At 42.8% G+C, this 15574-nt stretch overlaps 1 protein-coding gene across 1 annotated transcript; it reads right to left on the bottom strand.

Moving 5' to 3' along the window:
- Positions 1 to 315: 315 nt before the first annotated feature.
- Positions 316 to 4941, bottom strand: LOC140909934 (C-X-C motif chemokine 13). Its single transcript, XM_073340027.1, has 4 exons — positions 4846 to 4941; positions 3896 to 4028; positions 2523 to 2606; positions 316 to 871 (listed from the first exon to the last, which is right to left on the bottom strand). Exons 1-4 carry the CDS (start codon positions 4907 to 4909, stop codon positions 838 to 840), a joined length of 315 nt encoding a protein of 104 aa, XP_073196128.1. The 5' UTR covers positions 4910 to 4941; the 3' UTR covers positions 316 to 837.
- Positions 4942 to 15574: the final 10633 nt, after the last annotated feature.

Here is a 15574-nt window from a genome sequence, read left to right as displayed (position 1 = left end):
CTGATCAGCTCTGGATTTTCACTATGTGCTGCTTTAGGTGCATAGTTCACTTTAAAAGTCGCATTTTCACCACCCTGTGGTTATTTATTATTTGTACTGGAATAGCACCTAGCACCCTCAGCCATGGACCAGGACCTCATTGTGCAAGGCACTGTACGAATTGCAGAGGACTTTGCCAAAACTCCAGCGACTCATCAGAACTAGATTAAAAGGATGACGCAATTATTGTAAACCATGAGCTTTAATTGAATTGCACTTGCTTCATAGCACACACACGAAGAGTACATGATAAAAAGTTAAAAGATTACAATCTGTTCAAAAAATACTTTGCACTGAAAGTGCTTCACATTTATTCCAACAATGGTGGAAAGGGCCCTTTAAGATATTTAAAATTTACTAGCAAGCATAGAACAAGGTAGGGATTAATGTTTGGGAAGTTTTGAAGATGTATCACGGAAAAAGGACACTGAGGAATCAAAGGCATGATCATTACAAAATGGCTCACTACACTCTTATGGCAGATGCCATAATACTTGGTAAACGTTAGTCCATTTATTTCAAGAAACCGAAGTGGTATTCTTGTAGTTGGTTTGATTTGATATTACTCTTCCATGACTCATGATGCATGAGGCAGCACACTGAAACACTGAACAAGGAATCTGACTAATGGAAAACCAGCTCGAGAGGGAAGCAGTTGCTAGCAACAGTTGCTGCTTCTTTAGAAAGAATAATTCTGTGGGCTGAGCAAGACAAAGGTAAGAGGAAGCAAAAGCAAAATTAGGAAACAATCAGGTTTGTGCCCTCCATCCTTTTTTCCTTCTAAAGTTGTTTAATCTTCTATTCTTTGTGTGAGGAAGCTGTTTGTTCCTTTCTGTAAGGGGAAAACAAGAAAAGTAAATGCAGAGAAAATGGGTGGGCTATTACAGCTATACTTCGTGGCCTTGTGAAAAATCGCTTAATCTCTGGGCCTTGTTTTCCAGATGGGGGAATAAAGATGGTCTCAAACTTTATTTAGGACCTGTCTTAATTATGTGAAAACACAAACCAAGTAATTGTGATAATTATCGTGCACACAGAGCTTTTCATCCATGGCTATCCATTGATTGGATATGAACAAGAAATGGGACAGGCCTGCAGTTAGAGCTAGATAATTGTACAAGGGCTAAGGGAAAAAAGAGTAACATCTCTCATTTGAAAATAGACCGTCACTTTCCTGACTGGACTTTGTTCAGCTTTATCACGAACCATCAACTTTGTCCTAAAATGGCCCAATCGATTAGATAACATTGTTTCAGCAGACTTTGCCTGACAATTTTCGTCATTAAATGTGAGAGTTTACGTTACTGGTGTAATGCTTTGTATTTTAATCCTCAAGAGTCAGGAACTGAGAATTATACTCACAGTATCCTTTATCTTAACCATGTCTAGATCTTAACATCTTCTAGATTTTATATTGAACAAAAGCCATAACATTTTAAAGATCCAAAAGTAAATACTCAAAAATCAGAAAGGGAAATATCCCTGTTAAATGTTAGATCATTACGGGTTGGGTTTTCAAAAGCCTTCAGCATTGGCTTAAATCTGCTCCCACTGGAAAAAAGTTCATAAGTCAATTTTTTTTAAAGGAAAAATTCACAGCTCTTAGCTTTGAGCTTAAAAACCTAACTGGTTGCAAAGCCAATTAATATGCAGTTTACAAGCGGTTGTTCTGACTTCCCCAAAGTTACCATTTTAATTTATTTTTCTAATAATAAAAGAATGAGTGTAGTCCTCAGTGTAGACAGATGGTTTTGTGGTTAGAGCACTCATCTGGGACTCCAAATCCTGGTTCTACTATATACTTGCTTATGCAATTTGACAGAGGTCACACACAATGAGATAAAGGGCTTTCATGAGTCAATGTTCTAACCTGGTTACAGCTGCAAAACTAGTACTTCCTTACTTTACAGGATGTAGTAAAGTTAAATTAATTTGATGTTCCTGAGCACTCAGATATCACACTGATCGGGACATGGAAATATCCAGGGAGAATAGCCAACCAGGAAGCTTGATTTGTAGAGCTGGGCAAATAAGTTTCTTGAAGTTTAAGTGGGGATATTATTTTTGCTGTTCTATTACTTAAAAATGACCAGATGAATCTTGCTCAAACTTTCCAGGATAATTTCTTTCCTGGCTGAGACCAAGCAGTGGACTGCAGGCAGGAAGGGGCATTTTTCAGAGAAGTATGAGCATGGTAAAACAGAGGGTTAGAATAAAAATTCAAATATAACCATAACTAGAGCTTGTGCACTCAAACTGTTCTATAACAAAGCATTAACTTAAATGAGGCAGCTTCATACAGTTAGGCTTCAAGATCAGGTCTCTTTAGTCTGATCTGCTACAACTCAGGGGGCAGTTCGGCAAACTTTAACTGCCTGAGTAGTTCTTACTCATGCACATAGTACCATGGATGTCAGACTATGCATGAGTAATGGTTGTAGGAATGGGTCCTATTACAGGCAAATAATATAAATGAGACTTACTGGTTATGTAACTTAGTCAGAAATTTCTGCATCCAGGGGGCCTTGGGATGCACACACAGTTTCTGCCCTGTTTTTAGTTTGAGTCTGAAAAACAAGTGTAGTTTAAGCTTTCATTAAATACTGTGCTTTCTTCAAATCATTATTAGCAGCAATAGCCATCCCTCAAACAGACAACTTATGGAGCAGACTTCAAAATACTGAGAATGTAGAGGAATGGGCAAATAGAAGTAATTCTGCATCACACGAGGACGAGTACAAGTTTTCAATTGTTCAAAGCAAAACAAAATTTTAGATTTAACTCGTAGCGCATGTGATCAGTAGACACCTCTTTTAAAGCCCCGATTCTGCAAAGTCAATGAGACAACTTGCAGTTACACATGTATAAATTCACACATGCCTTATCAGGGCCCAAAAGTAGGGATTTTTAAACATAACACATAACTGGGCAATCAAGATCATTTGTGTGATTGAAAGAGGGAGATCACTGGACTGATGCAAGTTCTAGCACATGTATTTCTACAAATAAAATAAATCCCACTCCTTTGAAATAACTAGCTAGGAGCACATTTTAAAAGTGTTGGATGTTTTGATCACACAGGAGCAGCACACAAAGCTGTAGGTTTCTCTCTAGAAAACAGAAGGGACCAAACAAATACTTTCTCTAGTCCTCAGTCTCAAACTTTGTCTCAGAGAAAATGGAACCTGGCTCCCCAGTTTTGTCAGACTAATAACAACACCTGATCAAGAAGTTCTTTCCAAACCAAATCCTAGTCACTCATTCTCATCTCCACTCTAAAGCGTACCCATAGTTCTATGGTCTCGGAAGTGGGCTAGAAATTAAATGACCTCAAGCTGTTTGGGGAAATTTCCAGTACTTCCTGAATCCATATAGGCTGAGAATAGCACAAGTGTAATTCCTTGTGGTATTTTGGTTCTTCCACTTCCAGTCTGGGCCAAAGAACAGGAAGTGCAGAAGCACATGAAGTTAAAAACAACAAAAATTAAAAAATTTCAGTATTTAACACGTGTTTGATTTGAATCTGTCCTTACTACGCCAGAACCCGTTCGCCCAGCTGGGAAAAAAAAAAAAAAAGTTCAAGGGTGTAGTTGAGCCAAGAAGACTTTATACTTGATTTTCCCCTGAGTGGTAAGCCAATCCTGTGACTTTGGGCATTAAAACCTACTCTTTGTACATTGTTCGTATAAATACAAAAAGCGACCCAGTATATAGCTAGGTTGTTAGATGGAAGCTGAAATGTAAAGGTCTATACTGCATCAGTGTATCTAATTGTAAGTGTAATTGCTGCCCTCTTCATAACTAAAGTAGAGTCTTGGTGCATCGAGGCAAGTTAAAAGTAATTTATGCCACTTACATAATTTCTGTGGTTCGGCAGGCACCCCCAAGAGGAATGATCTCAATACTTTCATATCTTCTTGGCGCTATAAAGTCTGAAGTCTGCTTTGTGCATCTGCAGCTCTTATAGGAACCGTTGGTTTCTAGGATAGCTATGAAGCAAAAATTCATCGAATTAGGTATAATTCAGGGATAGCAATAGAGTAGGTAGCTTACACTTAGCTAGTGAGACAGAGAAATCCTTGCTGTGTAGTACGTTATTAATGGAGTTTTAGCCACAACTAATGGAAATAATTATTATACCTTGTATTTCTAAAGCCCCTTTAGAAAGGGGGTATCTCAATGCACTGTACTGATCAATGCATTAGTTCTTGCAGTACTCCTGTAAGGTAGGTGGTATTATCCCTATTTTACACATGGGAAATTGAGGCACAGAGGATTAGCATCTGTTGTAGCCTTATTAAAACAAATGAGGTAATTGGAGGAGTAACGTACTATGCAACATGAGTAAGGGCCAGATTTTTAAAAGTATTTAATGATACTATTTATTTCAATGGGAATTTGGTGCTTTTGAAAAATCCACTAGGTGCCTTTCTGCATCTTTAGGTGCATCTTTTAATTAGTGTTACATTAGTGCCTAGAGGTCTCAACGGAGAGCAGGTTCCCATTGCACTAGGTGCTGTACATACGCATAACAGACAGTCTCTTCCCCCTCTCTTGTTGTTTATGTGGCTTGTAAGTTTTTGAGGCAGAGAAGCACAGGGAGGTGAAGTGACTTGCCCAAGGTCACACAATAGGTGTCAGAGCTGGGAACAGAACCCAGGTCTCCAGACTCCTAGAGCAGTGCCTGGTCTGCTGGACCACACACTGCAAATCTGATGAGAGAAAACCATTTTTAATGATTATCTTACTCTTTCAAGAGGAGTGACTGTAACTCCTCCTGCCCCGTCAAGAAATGAAAGTACTTACCTGCATAAACTGAGTGACAGATCACCAGCAGAGAGACCAGCAGAAGAGCAGTGTGGGATCTCATTATGGCTAGAGTTGTCAGTTGACCTCTCAGCAGCAAGTTCAATCTCAAAGTTTGTCTGAGGCTTTTGGTGGAGAAAAGGTTCCTATTTATTTGGGAGGTTCACAGTGTGGCAAGATCAGCAGGATTCTATTTTTAGAAATCAAAGCCGAGAAATGGCATCATCGTTTTTCACGGGCTGCTACCCAGGCATTCCCCTGAGACTAATTGCTGAATTTGCAATATTGTTGATACAAATGAGCAAAAGGAATTAATACACATTTTGCTGCTTTTAGAATCAGCTAAACAGTAGAGGAAAACATTGCGTAATGGAAGAAAACCCAAATGACTTTCCTTACATGAGATATGCTTGGTAATATTTCACCCCAGTGTTTACACCTAATAATCGTTATTCGTTTTATGTCATACTGCCTCCACATGCTTAAGTATTTTATAACCCTACAATAAATATCTCGTCTACTTCTCTGTATTTTACAGTACCAAGCAAAATGCTGACAGGCATCTCCCGTCCTGAAGTCCTTCTAGTCAGGCTCAGACATTACAATTCGCACTATGTAGAACTGGTGAAGCACACATTCAATGGATTAAAAATGGCTAATTGGCCTATCTCACAGTTAATGGGGAATCATCCCTAAATGGCGGTGTTTCTAGCAGGATTCTGCAGGGTTCGTCCTGCTGTTATTCACCATTATCTATGATCTGGAAGTAAATATAAAGTCACTGCTGATAAAATCTGTGGATGACAGACTGGTGGCATGGTGTATAACAATGAGGGTAGTCAGAGTGATCTGGCTTGCTTAGTGACTTGGGCTCACACAAAGTGCGTATAAATACAGCCAAATGTAAAAGTTATGCACCTAGGAATAATCAGGGCAGGCCAGACCTACTGACCGGGAGACCGTACGTTGGAACGTGGTGACTCCAAAAAGGTGTTGGGGTCAAAGTGGCCAAGCAGCTGAACGGGAGCTCCCCGTGTAATGCTGTGGCAGGAAGCTGATGTAAGCCATGGATATCAAATCAGGGGACCGGTGAGCGGGAAGGCGATTTCACCTCCGTACACAATGCTAGCGGCAGACGTTGGAATGACGCAACCAGTTTGGGTGCCATGGTTTAGAAAGAGGTTGAAAAAAAATAGAGGGTGCAGAAACGAGCCACAAAAATAAACGGAGGGTGGGAGAAAACACCCTGCAAAGAGATTTAAAGAGCTCCAGCTGTTTACCTAGTACACTGTACGAACTGAGAGGTGGCTTGGTAGGTCCCTTCGTGAGGCGAGAATACTGGGTACTGAAGGGCTCGAGAATCTCGCAGAGAAATGTAACCACCACCAAAGGCTGGGAGCTGAAGCTAGACACATTCAAACGAGCAATAAGGCAAAAAAAGTAACTGTGAGGATGATTAACCATTGGAACACACTGCCAAGGGAAGTGGTGGTTTCTCCACCTCCTGATGTCTTCAGGTTCAGACTGGTGTCCTCCTGGAAGGAAGGACATATAAGTTATTGAGTCTGTACAGGGATAATTGGGTGAAACTTAATGGCTGTAGGGTTCAGGAGGTCAGATTTGATCTAATGGTCTCTTTTAGCCCTAAAATCTATTCAGTAGCCTCTGGAATGTGACTAACATTAGTATTCAGTTGTATGCGTCTCCTATTTGGGATCCTTCTCAAAGCCCCACCTCCTGGAGTCACGTGGTGAAGGGCAGGACTCGGCAGCCAAGGTGTCCCTCGTAGTTCACCTTATGTTCCTAAAATCTCATCCTTCAGGGCTTCAGACAGTCATCTATAAGGGTCAGGAAGGAAAACTTCTCCGCTGCCCCCAATCCAATGTGTTCGTGGGTTTGTCCTCTGATGCATCAAAAGATAGCTACAGCTGGAGGTGGGACTATGTAGGGTGGGCTAGTGCTGTCAGGTGGTAACTGAGAATTCAGTCTGCTGGCTTGGTAGGTCTTTCTCACTTGCTCAGGGTCTAACTGATCATCGCATTTGGGATCAGGAAGGAATCTTTCCCCAGGTCAGATTCGCAGAGGCCTGGGGATTTTTTTGCCTTCCATTGCCATGTGAGGCATGGGTCACTTGTTTGGGTATCCCACTAAATTGGTTTCCTGCCACTGCCTGGGGCACTGATGCATGTTAGTCCTTCCTGTTCTCTGCCTGTAACACAGTCCCCTGAGGGCTGTAATACTTTGGTCTAATTCTGGCGGTATTTAGTGACCTGTGACATAGGAGGTTAGACTAAATGAGCTGATGGTTCCTTCTGGCCTTAGATTAGATTCATAAAGTTACTTGTGTGAGTCCCTTGCTGTAGTATCTGAGTGCCTCTGTCCTAAATGGTTTTGCCCTCACAATACCCCCATGATGGAGGGACATGCTATTGTCCCCATTTCAGTGATACAGAATGGAGATGGAGAGAGACTGAGTGGCATGTCCAATATCACTCAGGCACAGCAGGGATTTGAACCCCCCATCTCACTGGTAGTAGGCTCCTCCCCTAACCACTGGACCATCTTTTGTCAGCTTACTTTTCTTTAAAAAGTTTCTAGCCCCTCATGATTTCTTGGAGAAAAGTTTGAAAAGTGACCCCTCAACTCTCAAACCAGGAGGCCAATAAAAAAACCCCCAGAGATACATTGCAGAATGTTAATTTTAAGCCAGGTTCATGATCTGGTTGGGATGGTGGGAGGCAACTCATGCTATTTCAATGTGCAGGAAGCATAGCAACAGCTTGACCAAAGAACCTTAAGCCAGCAGGGTGCCAGGAAAAGTGGCAGACTTGGCAGGATGGGGTCAAACGCTCGAACGCATCATAGCGGCCAATTTATGCCAACTGATGGTGGGCTCAATCTAGTTCCTTGTGTAGAGGTGTGCACATCACAAGCTATCAACTCATTTCAGAGCCTGCTAGGGCTTAAATACTCCAGGAATTGAACTTCCCAGGAACTTCTTACAGGAGGCAGACCCAGATGCTAATGGCTTGTGGATGCTAATGAAATAGGCTGGTTTTTTAACAGAAGCCTGTGGATTTACGGTAAAATGAGGAGAAAGGAAAACACTCATTGGGAAATATATTACAAAGTATGCGATTTTACACACATGGAAATATTATATATGGAACTACCTGGCTTGTAACCCTCCTAATTCCAAGGATGCATCATTGTATGTGCTGGTGGTGGCAGTGTTCATTTCACTCCCTACTTTGTGAGGAGGGACCTGCTAATACAACATCATGACCCTCAACTAGAAAAATATCAAGGTTTCCAGGAAAGGGGCCCAACTCTGCAGTTTTCTGAGGTCACTGATTAGAATACTCCTTACCACGGTCACTGCATCCCTTGCTGGCCAACTGAAGCCTTAAAAATGGTGCGTTGAAAAAGCACAGAGGCCTTGCCAGCGGTGTCCAGTTTTGAATGGGTCCTGCTGAATCCCTCGGTGTTTCCCTTGAACCTTTAAAATTTGCAATATGACTAAATCAGGGATGATCTCTCTACTGCAGGAGCACACAATTAAATTCTTGTCTCTGCCACGTGGGTGAGTTTCTCGTGTTTGCCCATCTTTAATAGCAGTCAGATGTAGACCCTTAACCCGCTATTGGAAGAACCTGAAATAGTCTGTTTTATTTTACGTCCTTCTTGCTTGTCTAATATCCCAGAAAATCAGCTTTAACTGTGCAAATGTTGAGAGCTGTCTTTCATTCCCTACAATTTGGGGTAAAGGGGGGGAAGCTTTAATACTGATTTCAACCTGTATATCATGCTGTCACTACTACATTGTTTCATGCTACATGCCTATCGGGAGCTAATGGCAAAGCGGTCTCACTGAACAGCAAAGCAGAGCTGTGCGAGTGATATATAACAATAGAAAGCAAAACTGGATTTTAACCAATCCTTACAACACTGTTGATCAACTATCACAGAGCTCTCAGTTGGCCAAGTTTGGAAACTAGCAGATTCTTGTCATCCTCACACAGATGGACTTCCCTCTACTACCATTTGGAGGTCTGTCTACACGAGATCTACAGGATTGGATTACAGTTAGCATATTTCACAGCTGGGTAACCCCAAACCAGTGTTCTGAATGGTCATCATCTCCCTCATCAGACTGGGAACACCCACACTGGAATCAGTGGCTCATGTGTTTTGGAGTAAAGAAGAGGTTGCAGGTCTGGAAGTGACACAACACTTCATGGTGCACAGCAGATGTATAGATTCCCAAATGCATGAGTGAGTGTTTGGTTTCTTGGCTGTGATGAAAGTGAATAACCAAAGAAATATCCACAAGATGGAGCAGATTAGTCTGACTCATGAAAAGACTGGGTCAGCATTGATCAGATTATGACGATGTTGCATTAGTAGCCTTAAAATGAACCCAAACTTTAGATAATGAAGAATTTATATTATTGTCTAAAATGAATAGGGACATGGGTTTCCCAAAAATATTTAATTAAATATTGAAATACAATATTTGTTAGCATTTCGATAGGTCTTTTAAAAATGTGATCTTAGCTCAGAGGACTTAAATTCAAACCCACTGTACATTTCATTAGCGAAAGTTGTCCTTTCCCAACTGTGTGTCACTGCTCACCACTTTCACTCAGCATCAGGGAAATATTTAAGTGTCCACCATTTAACTGAGATCTACACAGACATAAGTCTGAGAAGATGAACGCAGACTCAAGGCAGCCCCAGCTAAATGGTCAGCTATTGATGGACTCAAATGGAGACAAAAATCAGAACAAAACACAAACACTTGCTCAGAGAATTTTCAGACTAATAGTCTTATTAAAATGTTTGATGACTGTTAATGGCTGGTGTGGTTGGACCACGTGAGGAGGCCTCCGATTCCTGCAAGTTATCACATCACTGTACTAAAATCACTGCACTTAATTGGTTAATTTCTATGTGATTCACTACATTCTGCTGAATGGATTCAGAACCGTGCACTTGTGTCATAGGCCCCATCATGCTAACAAATTTGCCGCAGAAGGATCTGGGTTCAGACTACAAGCCCGCCTTGCTGTTCTGAATGGTGCTTCTGCAGAATCATCATGGTACTGCCCAAAGTCCGCAGATGAAGCGTGGGGCCTCATCGTACGGTCCCTGCCCTGAACAATTTAAATTTAAAGATGAGATGCAATAAGTGAGTAGACAGGGACAGGAAGGAAAAAGGGGGGTTACACTGATGAGATGACTGTAGAATGATGTGCAGAACAGAGTGGTTTCAAGTCATGTAAATGGGTTTGGTTTTTTTTAAAATTAATTTACCATTTAAATAAACCACAAAGCACTGTCATCTCCCACAATTCCCACCCCTCTCTTGCCAGAGAACGTGAGTGCTCAGCCATTGGTTTTGCATGCTAAAAGTTGGGACCTCAGACAATCTTCAAGCTTAACAGTTTTACCCCACTGTACATGACAGCACAAAATAGAATCTGATGAGGATTTACCTGAACAATTTCCCAGTTCCTTCAGAATTTAATAGTGAACGAGAGCCTCACGGTCGGTGCTTATATAGCACCCTATAGAATTTAACAATTATATCCCTGCCACGGGCTGCGGCAAAAGAACCTCTCACAAGGCTCTCGTGCACTATGAAATTCCATAGGGTTTCGGAGTAATTTGTATAGAACCACATAGGGCTCATTCTTAAATTGTCAGCCTTTTTTATATAAAGCAACTGTGACGTAGGGTTGAAGTAGAGGACATGGGTGTGCGTGTGAAGCTGCCCCCAATTTGGGAGGGAATTGAATTTGGTCTCCTCACCCCCCTGCGTTGGTTCCCCCAAAGCCTGTGTGCAGGGAGGGATGGGAGTTAGCCTATTCATCCTCTGAGCAGTCTCAGTATTTGGATTCACGCAGGGTTCAGAGCCTTCTCTTCTCTTCTTCTTCTTCTCTTCTTCTCAAGATTCTTCTCTTCAATGAGGGCCTAACTCTGTCTGCCTTTAATGAGCATAGTCAGTGAACATTAAACCCCCAGCGACTAGTCAAACCTTGAGCAATGGCCGAGGGGAGGCTACATTTGGAAAAGCCCCACCAGCAGTCAGCTTTCTTGGTTTAAAAATAGGGAGTAAGTGTGGTAAACTGAAACAGTACTTGCTCATTTCTCCCCCATTCTTATTTATATAAACACAGTATGTTGGCTTAAGAAAATCGCAACAAAGCCATCTGCTTCCTTTGTGTTGTGATAAGACTTTCTTTGGAATGTCCCCCCTGGCTGCAAAACTGCTATCTCTAAAAACCATGACCCTTGTGTGTGCATCAAAATTTCTCTTCCTCGATTTGCACTGCAAGCAGAAAAAGTCTGACATCAGCGTAACAGAAAGCTGTATCCTCACCATGTCACTTAAGGCTCTTAACATCTTCTTAGAATCTGAACTTAAAAGGAGTATTTAATATTGGTAAGTGTTACAACAGTTTAGCTGCAGGAGATACAGTGGTGTTTTCAATGACGAGCCTGTTGTGTGAGATCAGGAGGAGATAGTTAGCATGTAAAGTGTTCAAAGCACTGTCCAGAGTTTAACTAAGCCTCACAACACTGCTGTGAAGGAGAGGAGTCTAAGTATTCCACCCATTTTACAGAGAGGTAAACAGACTGAAGTGGCTTGCCCAATGCCATACAGCAAGTCAGTGACAAAGACCAGTTTGGCTCACAGGTGTGGGAGACAGAAGGTCCCGTGCTTTTTCCTCCACAGTCCTTTTACCTGGAGAAGTAGCACACCGGTCTCGTAAGACCAAAATTAGAAATAGATATGTTCTTTCCTTGGAAGGATTTAAAGTTAGTGAATAATCCACCTCTTAAAAATTGATTCCCTGAGAGAAGAGTTTGGAACATTTAAAAAAATGAGCAAGCAACTGTGCCCCCCACTGGAAGGCTCAATAAATAAGTTACTGTGAGCATTGAATGGGGCGCAAGATACCAACCCTCGTATTTGCTTGCTCTAGGATAGATTGAAGAGATACAGCGTATCAGCATATGAGAAAACACTAGACACAGGGTTTCCTTGTGTTTAAGCACATACCCTGGAATTCAACACTTCTATCCTTTAGACCTTTGCTATGAAGGACTTCGAATGACTGTTAAAAGTGATTGCTAGATACTGGTCTTTATGCATCTTTTCACCCATGTGTCTGTTGCTCTGATGGGCCCAAAATATTAGCTTTCCTCTCCAGTATCATTCTTGGGCCAGCCATGCTTCTGTCTGGCCTCTTCCCTCCTTTCCATCCTAGCTTCGCTGTAGGTTGGATATTAGGAAAAACTTTTTCACTAGGAGGGTGGTGAAACACTGGAATGCGTTACCTAGGGAGGTGGTGGAATCTCCTTCCTTAGATATTTTTAAGGTCAGGCTTGACAAAGCCCTGGCTGGGATGATTTAGTTGGGGATTGGTCCTGCTTTGAGCAGGGGGTTGGACTAGATGGCCTCCTGAGGTCCCTTCCAACCCTGATATTCTATGATTTTACCTTTCATGGATAGTTTAACCTTTCACCCTGTATTAGGGAACCACAGCAGGTAGTGCTCACTAAAGTTAATTCCCCTCTGTGACCCGGTGGTACATAGGGCAGCCCTCACTGGAAATGCCAAGGTCAGGGCAAGCTGCAAGGGAGAGCAGATACTCCCAAGACTGGTGAGTAATACTGAAATTAAACTCCCGAACCAGGTCACAAACTGTGCTTCTGATCCCCCAACCTCGTTATCAAGAAGCAAAAAGAAATCACACCGCCCCCTTTATTGCATTCCAGCTCTCTGGCTCTCAATCCGCACCTAGGTCCAGTGCAGGGAGAAGTTATTTTAAACACTGCTCACATATACAAAGTGTTCTTCTGACCCCAAAGGGTCAGCCATGTTACTGGGACAGCATAGATTTGGATCTTACCCAAAATACCACACTGCCAGCCAATCCTTTAGTATCTAAAATTAAAGGTTTATTATAAAGAAGAAGAAAAAGAAAAAGAACAAGAGAGTTGTTAAATGAAAAAGCAATCAAATACATACAGAGACCTCAAAGTCCATATATCAGGTTCTTAGCAGTTTAGATGAGTTTGCTGGTTTGAAAGTCCCTTTGGAACTCATCCACAGCTTGGATGGGTCATTCAGTCCTTTGTTCAGAGCTTCAGTTTGTAGCAAAGTTTGGAAATACAGATATATCCTACATATCTATGAATCATCATAGAAAGGTGATATAAACAAGATCATATTTAGCAAATTATAAATTTTCCACTGATACCTTACACTGTATATCTGGAAAGAGTGATTGCGCTTTTATAATATTGGGATCAACAATGTCATAAAATGTCTCCCATACGCCATACAGTGTCACACCTTCCGACGAAATTCAGACAGAGACAGAGAGTGTGTGAGATCAGCATAACCAGAACATTTTGAGGTAAGGCTGAAACTGGTTTAATCCTCTGTCTGTCTGGGCAGAAGGAAGGGGGACAGACAGCAGTTTTGAGGTGTACAGGGGAAGGAAGAGGAATCAGTCATGGCTCCAATTTCAGCCCAGGGTCTGGAATACAGATTGTGGAGCTGTTTTGTGTTCTGCCAGTGGTTCAGAGGAAACTCCCAGGCCTTCCAACCTCTGCATAGTTCCTCACACAGCCGCTTTAGTGGTCTCTGCGCGGGCAGGGAGCTGAGCTGATGGTGCACACTCAATTTCCTCGCTGACATGAATGCGGTGGACAAGAACTTTGTACTTCAGTTTCAGTGGCAAGCGAACTGGAGTTTGATGATGACTGCAATAAGAAAGGCCCCTGCTACAAATGTCATCTTGTTTTCAAACAGTCGCCACCACACGCCCCATACACACAGAGTGGAACATGCCTACATGTATCATTTACCGAGGTACCATTTGCTCTTTAAACCACACTGAACCCTCTGCGCCACAGCTGGAAAAGTTTGTGTTCTCAGGGTTTGTTTGTTTTTTTAATTTGTTTGAGTTATGTTTGCTCTAAAAAAAATTTAAAAAAAAATTCAGCCTCCTGCTCATAAATGTAAAGCAACATAGGTATGGCAGCATGGGATTTTCAAAAGTACCTAGAGGAGTTAGGTGCCCAACTTCTATGAGGCTTGCATTCCTCAGTTGCCTTTAGCATCCTTCCCCCAGCTGCTGGTGGATTTCACATGCCTTCTGGTGATGTTAATTTAGATTTGTGTCTGCATTTCTTGAAAGCTATCAGGCGTGAGGCTAGGGTGACCAGATAGCAAATGTGAAAAATTGGGACAAGGGCGGGGGGGTGGGTAATAGGCGCCAATATAAGAAAAAGCCCTGAATATCGGGACAGTCCCTATAAAATCGGGACATCTGGTCACCCTTTGGGAGTCCCTGATAATTAAAACTCTTATCAGAGATCTCCTCTGCTAGGGAAGGAAGAAGGTGGCAAACCCATAATTCCACTAAGTTCTACATTGGCCACCCTCCCACCTAGTGCATCATGTTGCAGAAATAGAGGATATTTTGTCAAAATGAGGCAATGTTGCAGAAACATAATATCACAAACTCCTCACCACAGGAGGTTAATGGGTTTTGAACCAGGCACCTTCCTGAACTGAAACACAGGCCTCTACCACTTGAAGGAGTAACTGTTAGCTGGCAGCAGGAGTAGGAGGTTATCATAATGAAAGTCTGAATGGCACAGAGGGTAACACACACGGTTGTATTTTCAATCATTGGTGGGTTTCCTGTATACCAGCAAATACACACAGGAAAACTTGTTTTCACAGTTTGGCTACTTATCAGCTCTCCATTTCCTACAGACGCTACAGTACTGCCTCTCTCATGCCTAACTAACAGCTACCTGGCAGCCTCCCGTTGTCACCTTCAGATGCTAGATTCACTCTCCCTTCAGCTGCCTCATGGGATTATCTTGATCAGCTCGAGTTGGCCAAACAACGTGTAAGACATTTGCTGTCAGAGAGAGGGCTAAAGACTAAGGGATAGATTCACAGAGGCACTTCAGCCCCTAAATCATTTAGGCACCTGCACAAAAGACAGCCAGGAAACAGGGTGAGCAGGAGCAAGAGACAGACCCTGTCAGGGAGACAGCAGGCAGACTAGATAGAGAGAGAAGTGGTAGGTTGACTGGTCAGGGATAGGGAGCGGGTTAGTGGGGCAGAGTGGAGGTCAGAGACAGCTGAGATAGCCCAAACAGGTGGGGAAGGGGAACCACAGATAGTCAGGGCTGGGAGGTGGGGTAGCAGTGGGGGCTTGACCGCTGGGAAGGGAGAGGCTGGAGAACAGGCTACAGTAAATATGAATCAATGTCTTTGTGGTGCAGCAGCTCCTATTGTTGCAGGTGGAGGACCAGCAGTGGAAGGCTCCAGGGGGAGCCACATGCCCACCCCCATGCCTCAGTTTCCTGGGGACTCTCAGAGTGGATCTGCATGCTGCACCATTATGTAGGCAAGAAACAGAGAAAGCAAGAGGGCAAACTCCAGCTGATGGCCCACTATGGCTGAACCTCTGACGCACCTGCATCCTCCTCCAGGGGATGCCAGGAGCAGGGGCCACCGTGGGGCAGTTTCCAAGGCAGCAGTATGTTCGGAAAGAGTCAGCTGCCGTAGGGGGCGACAGTTATTTCAACCAAGACTTCTTGAGCAAGTTTCATCCTATAGCCAGGTGTAGCAGGGTCCCCTTTGCTCCTGTCTCTGCTCTGCTCCAAAAACCACTTAGAGACCCTCAGT

Source organism: Lepidochelys kempii, chromosome 4 (genome assembly GCF_965140285.1).
Source record: "Lepidochelys kempii isolate rLepKem1 chromosome 4, rLepKem1.hap1, whole genome shotgun sequence".
Lineage (NCBI taxonomy): Eukaryota > Metazoa > Chordata > Testudines > Cheloniidae > Lepidochelys > Lepidochelys kempii.
Note: the sequence above shows the minus strand (reverse complement) of the source record. Positions and strands in the feature narration are given on the sequence as shown.

Bases quoted from the DNA above. Each gene is read 5' to 3' on its own strand.
- LOC140909934 (XM_073340027.1), bottom strand. From the start codon at position 4,909: ATGAGATCCCACACTGCTCTTCTGCTGGTCTCTCTGCTGGTGATCTGT. The intron at 4,029-4,845 runs GTAAGTACTTTC...TTTGCTTCATAG, and splicing joins CTGTCACTCAGTTTATGCAG to CTATCCTAGAAACCAACGGT. The intron at 2,607-3,895 runs GTAAGTGGCATA...CTTGTTTTTCAG, and splicing joins TGCCGAACCACAGAAATTAT to ACTCAAACTAAAAACAGGGC.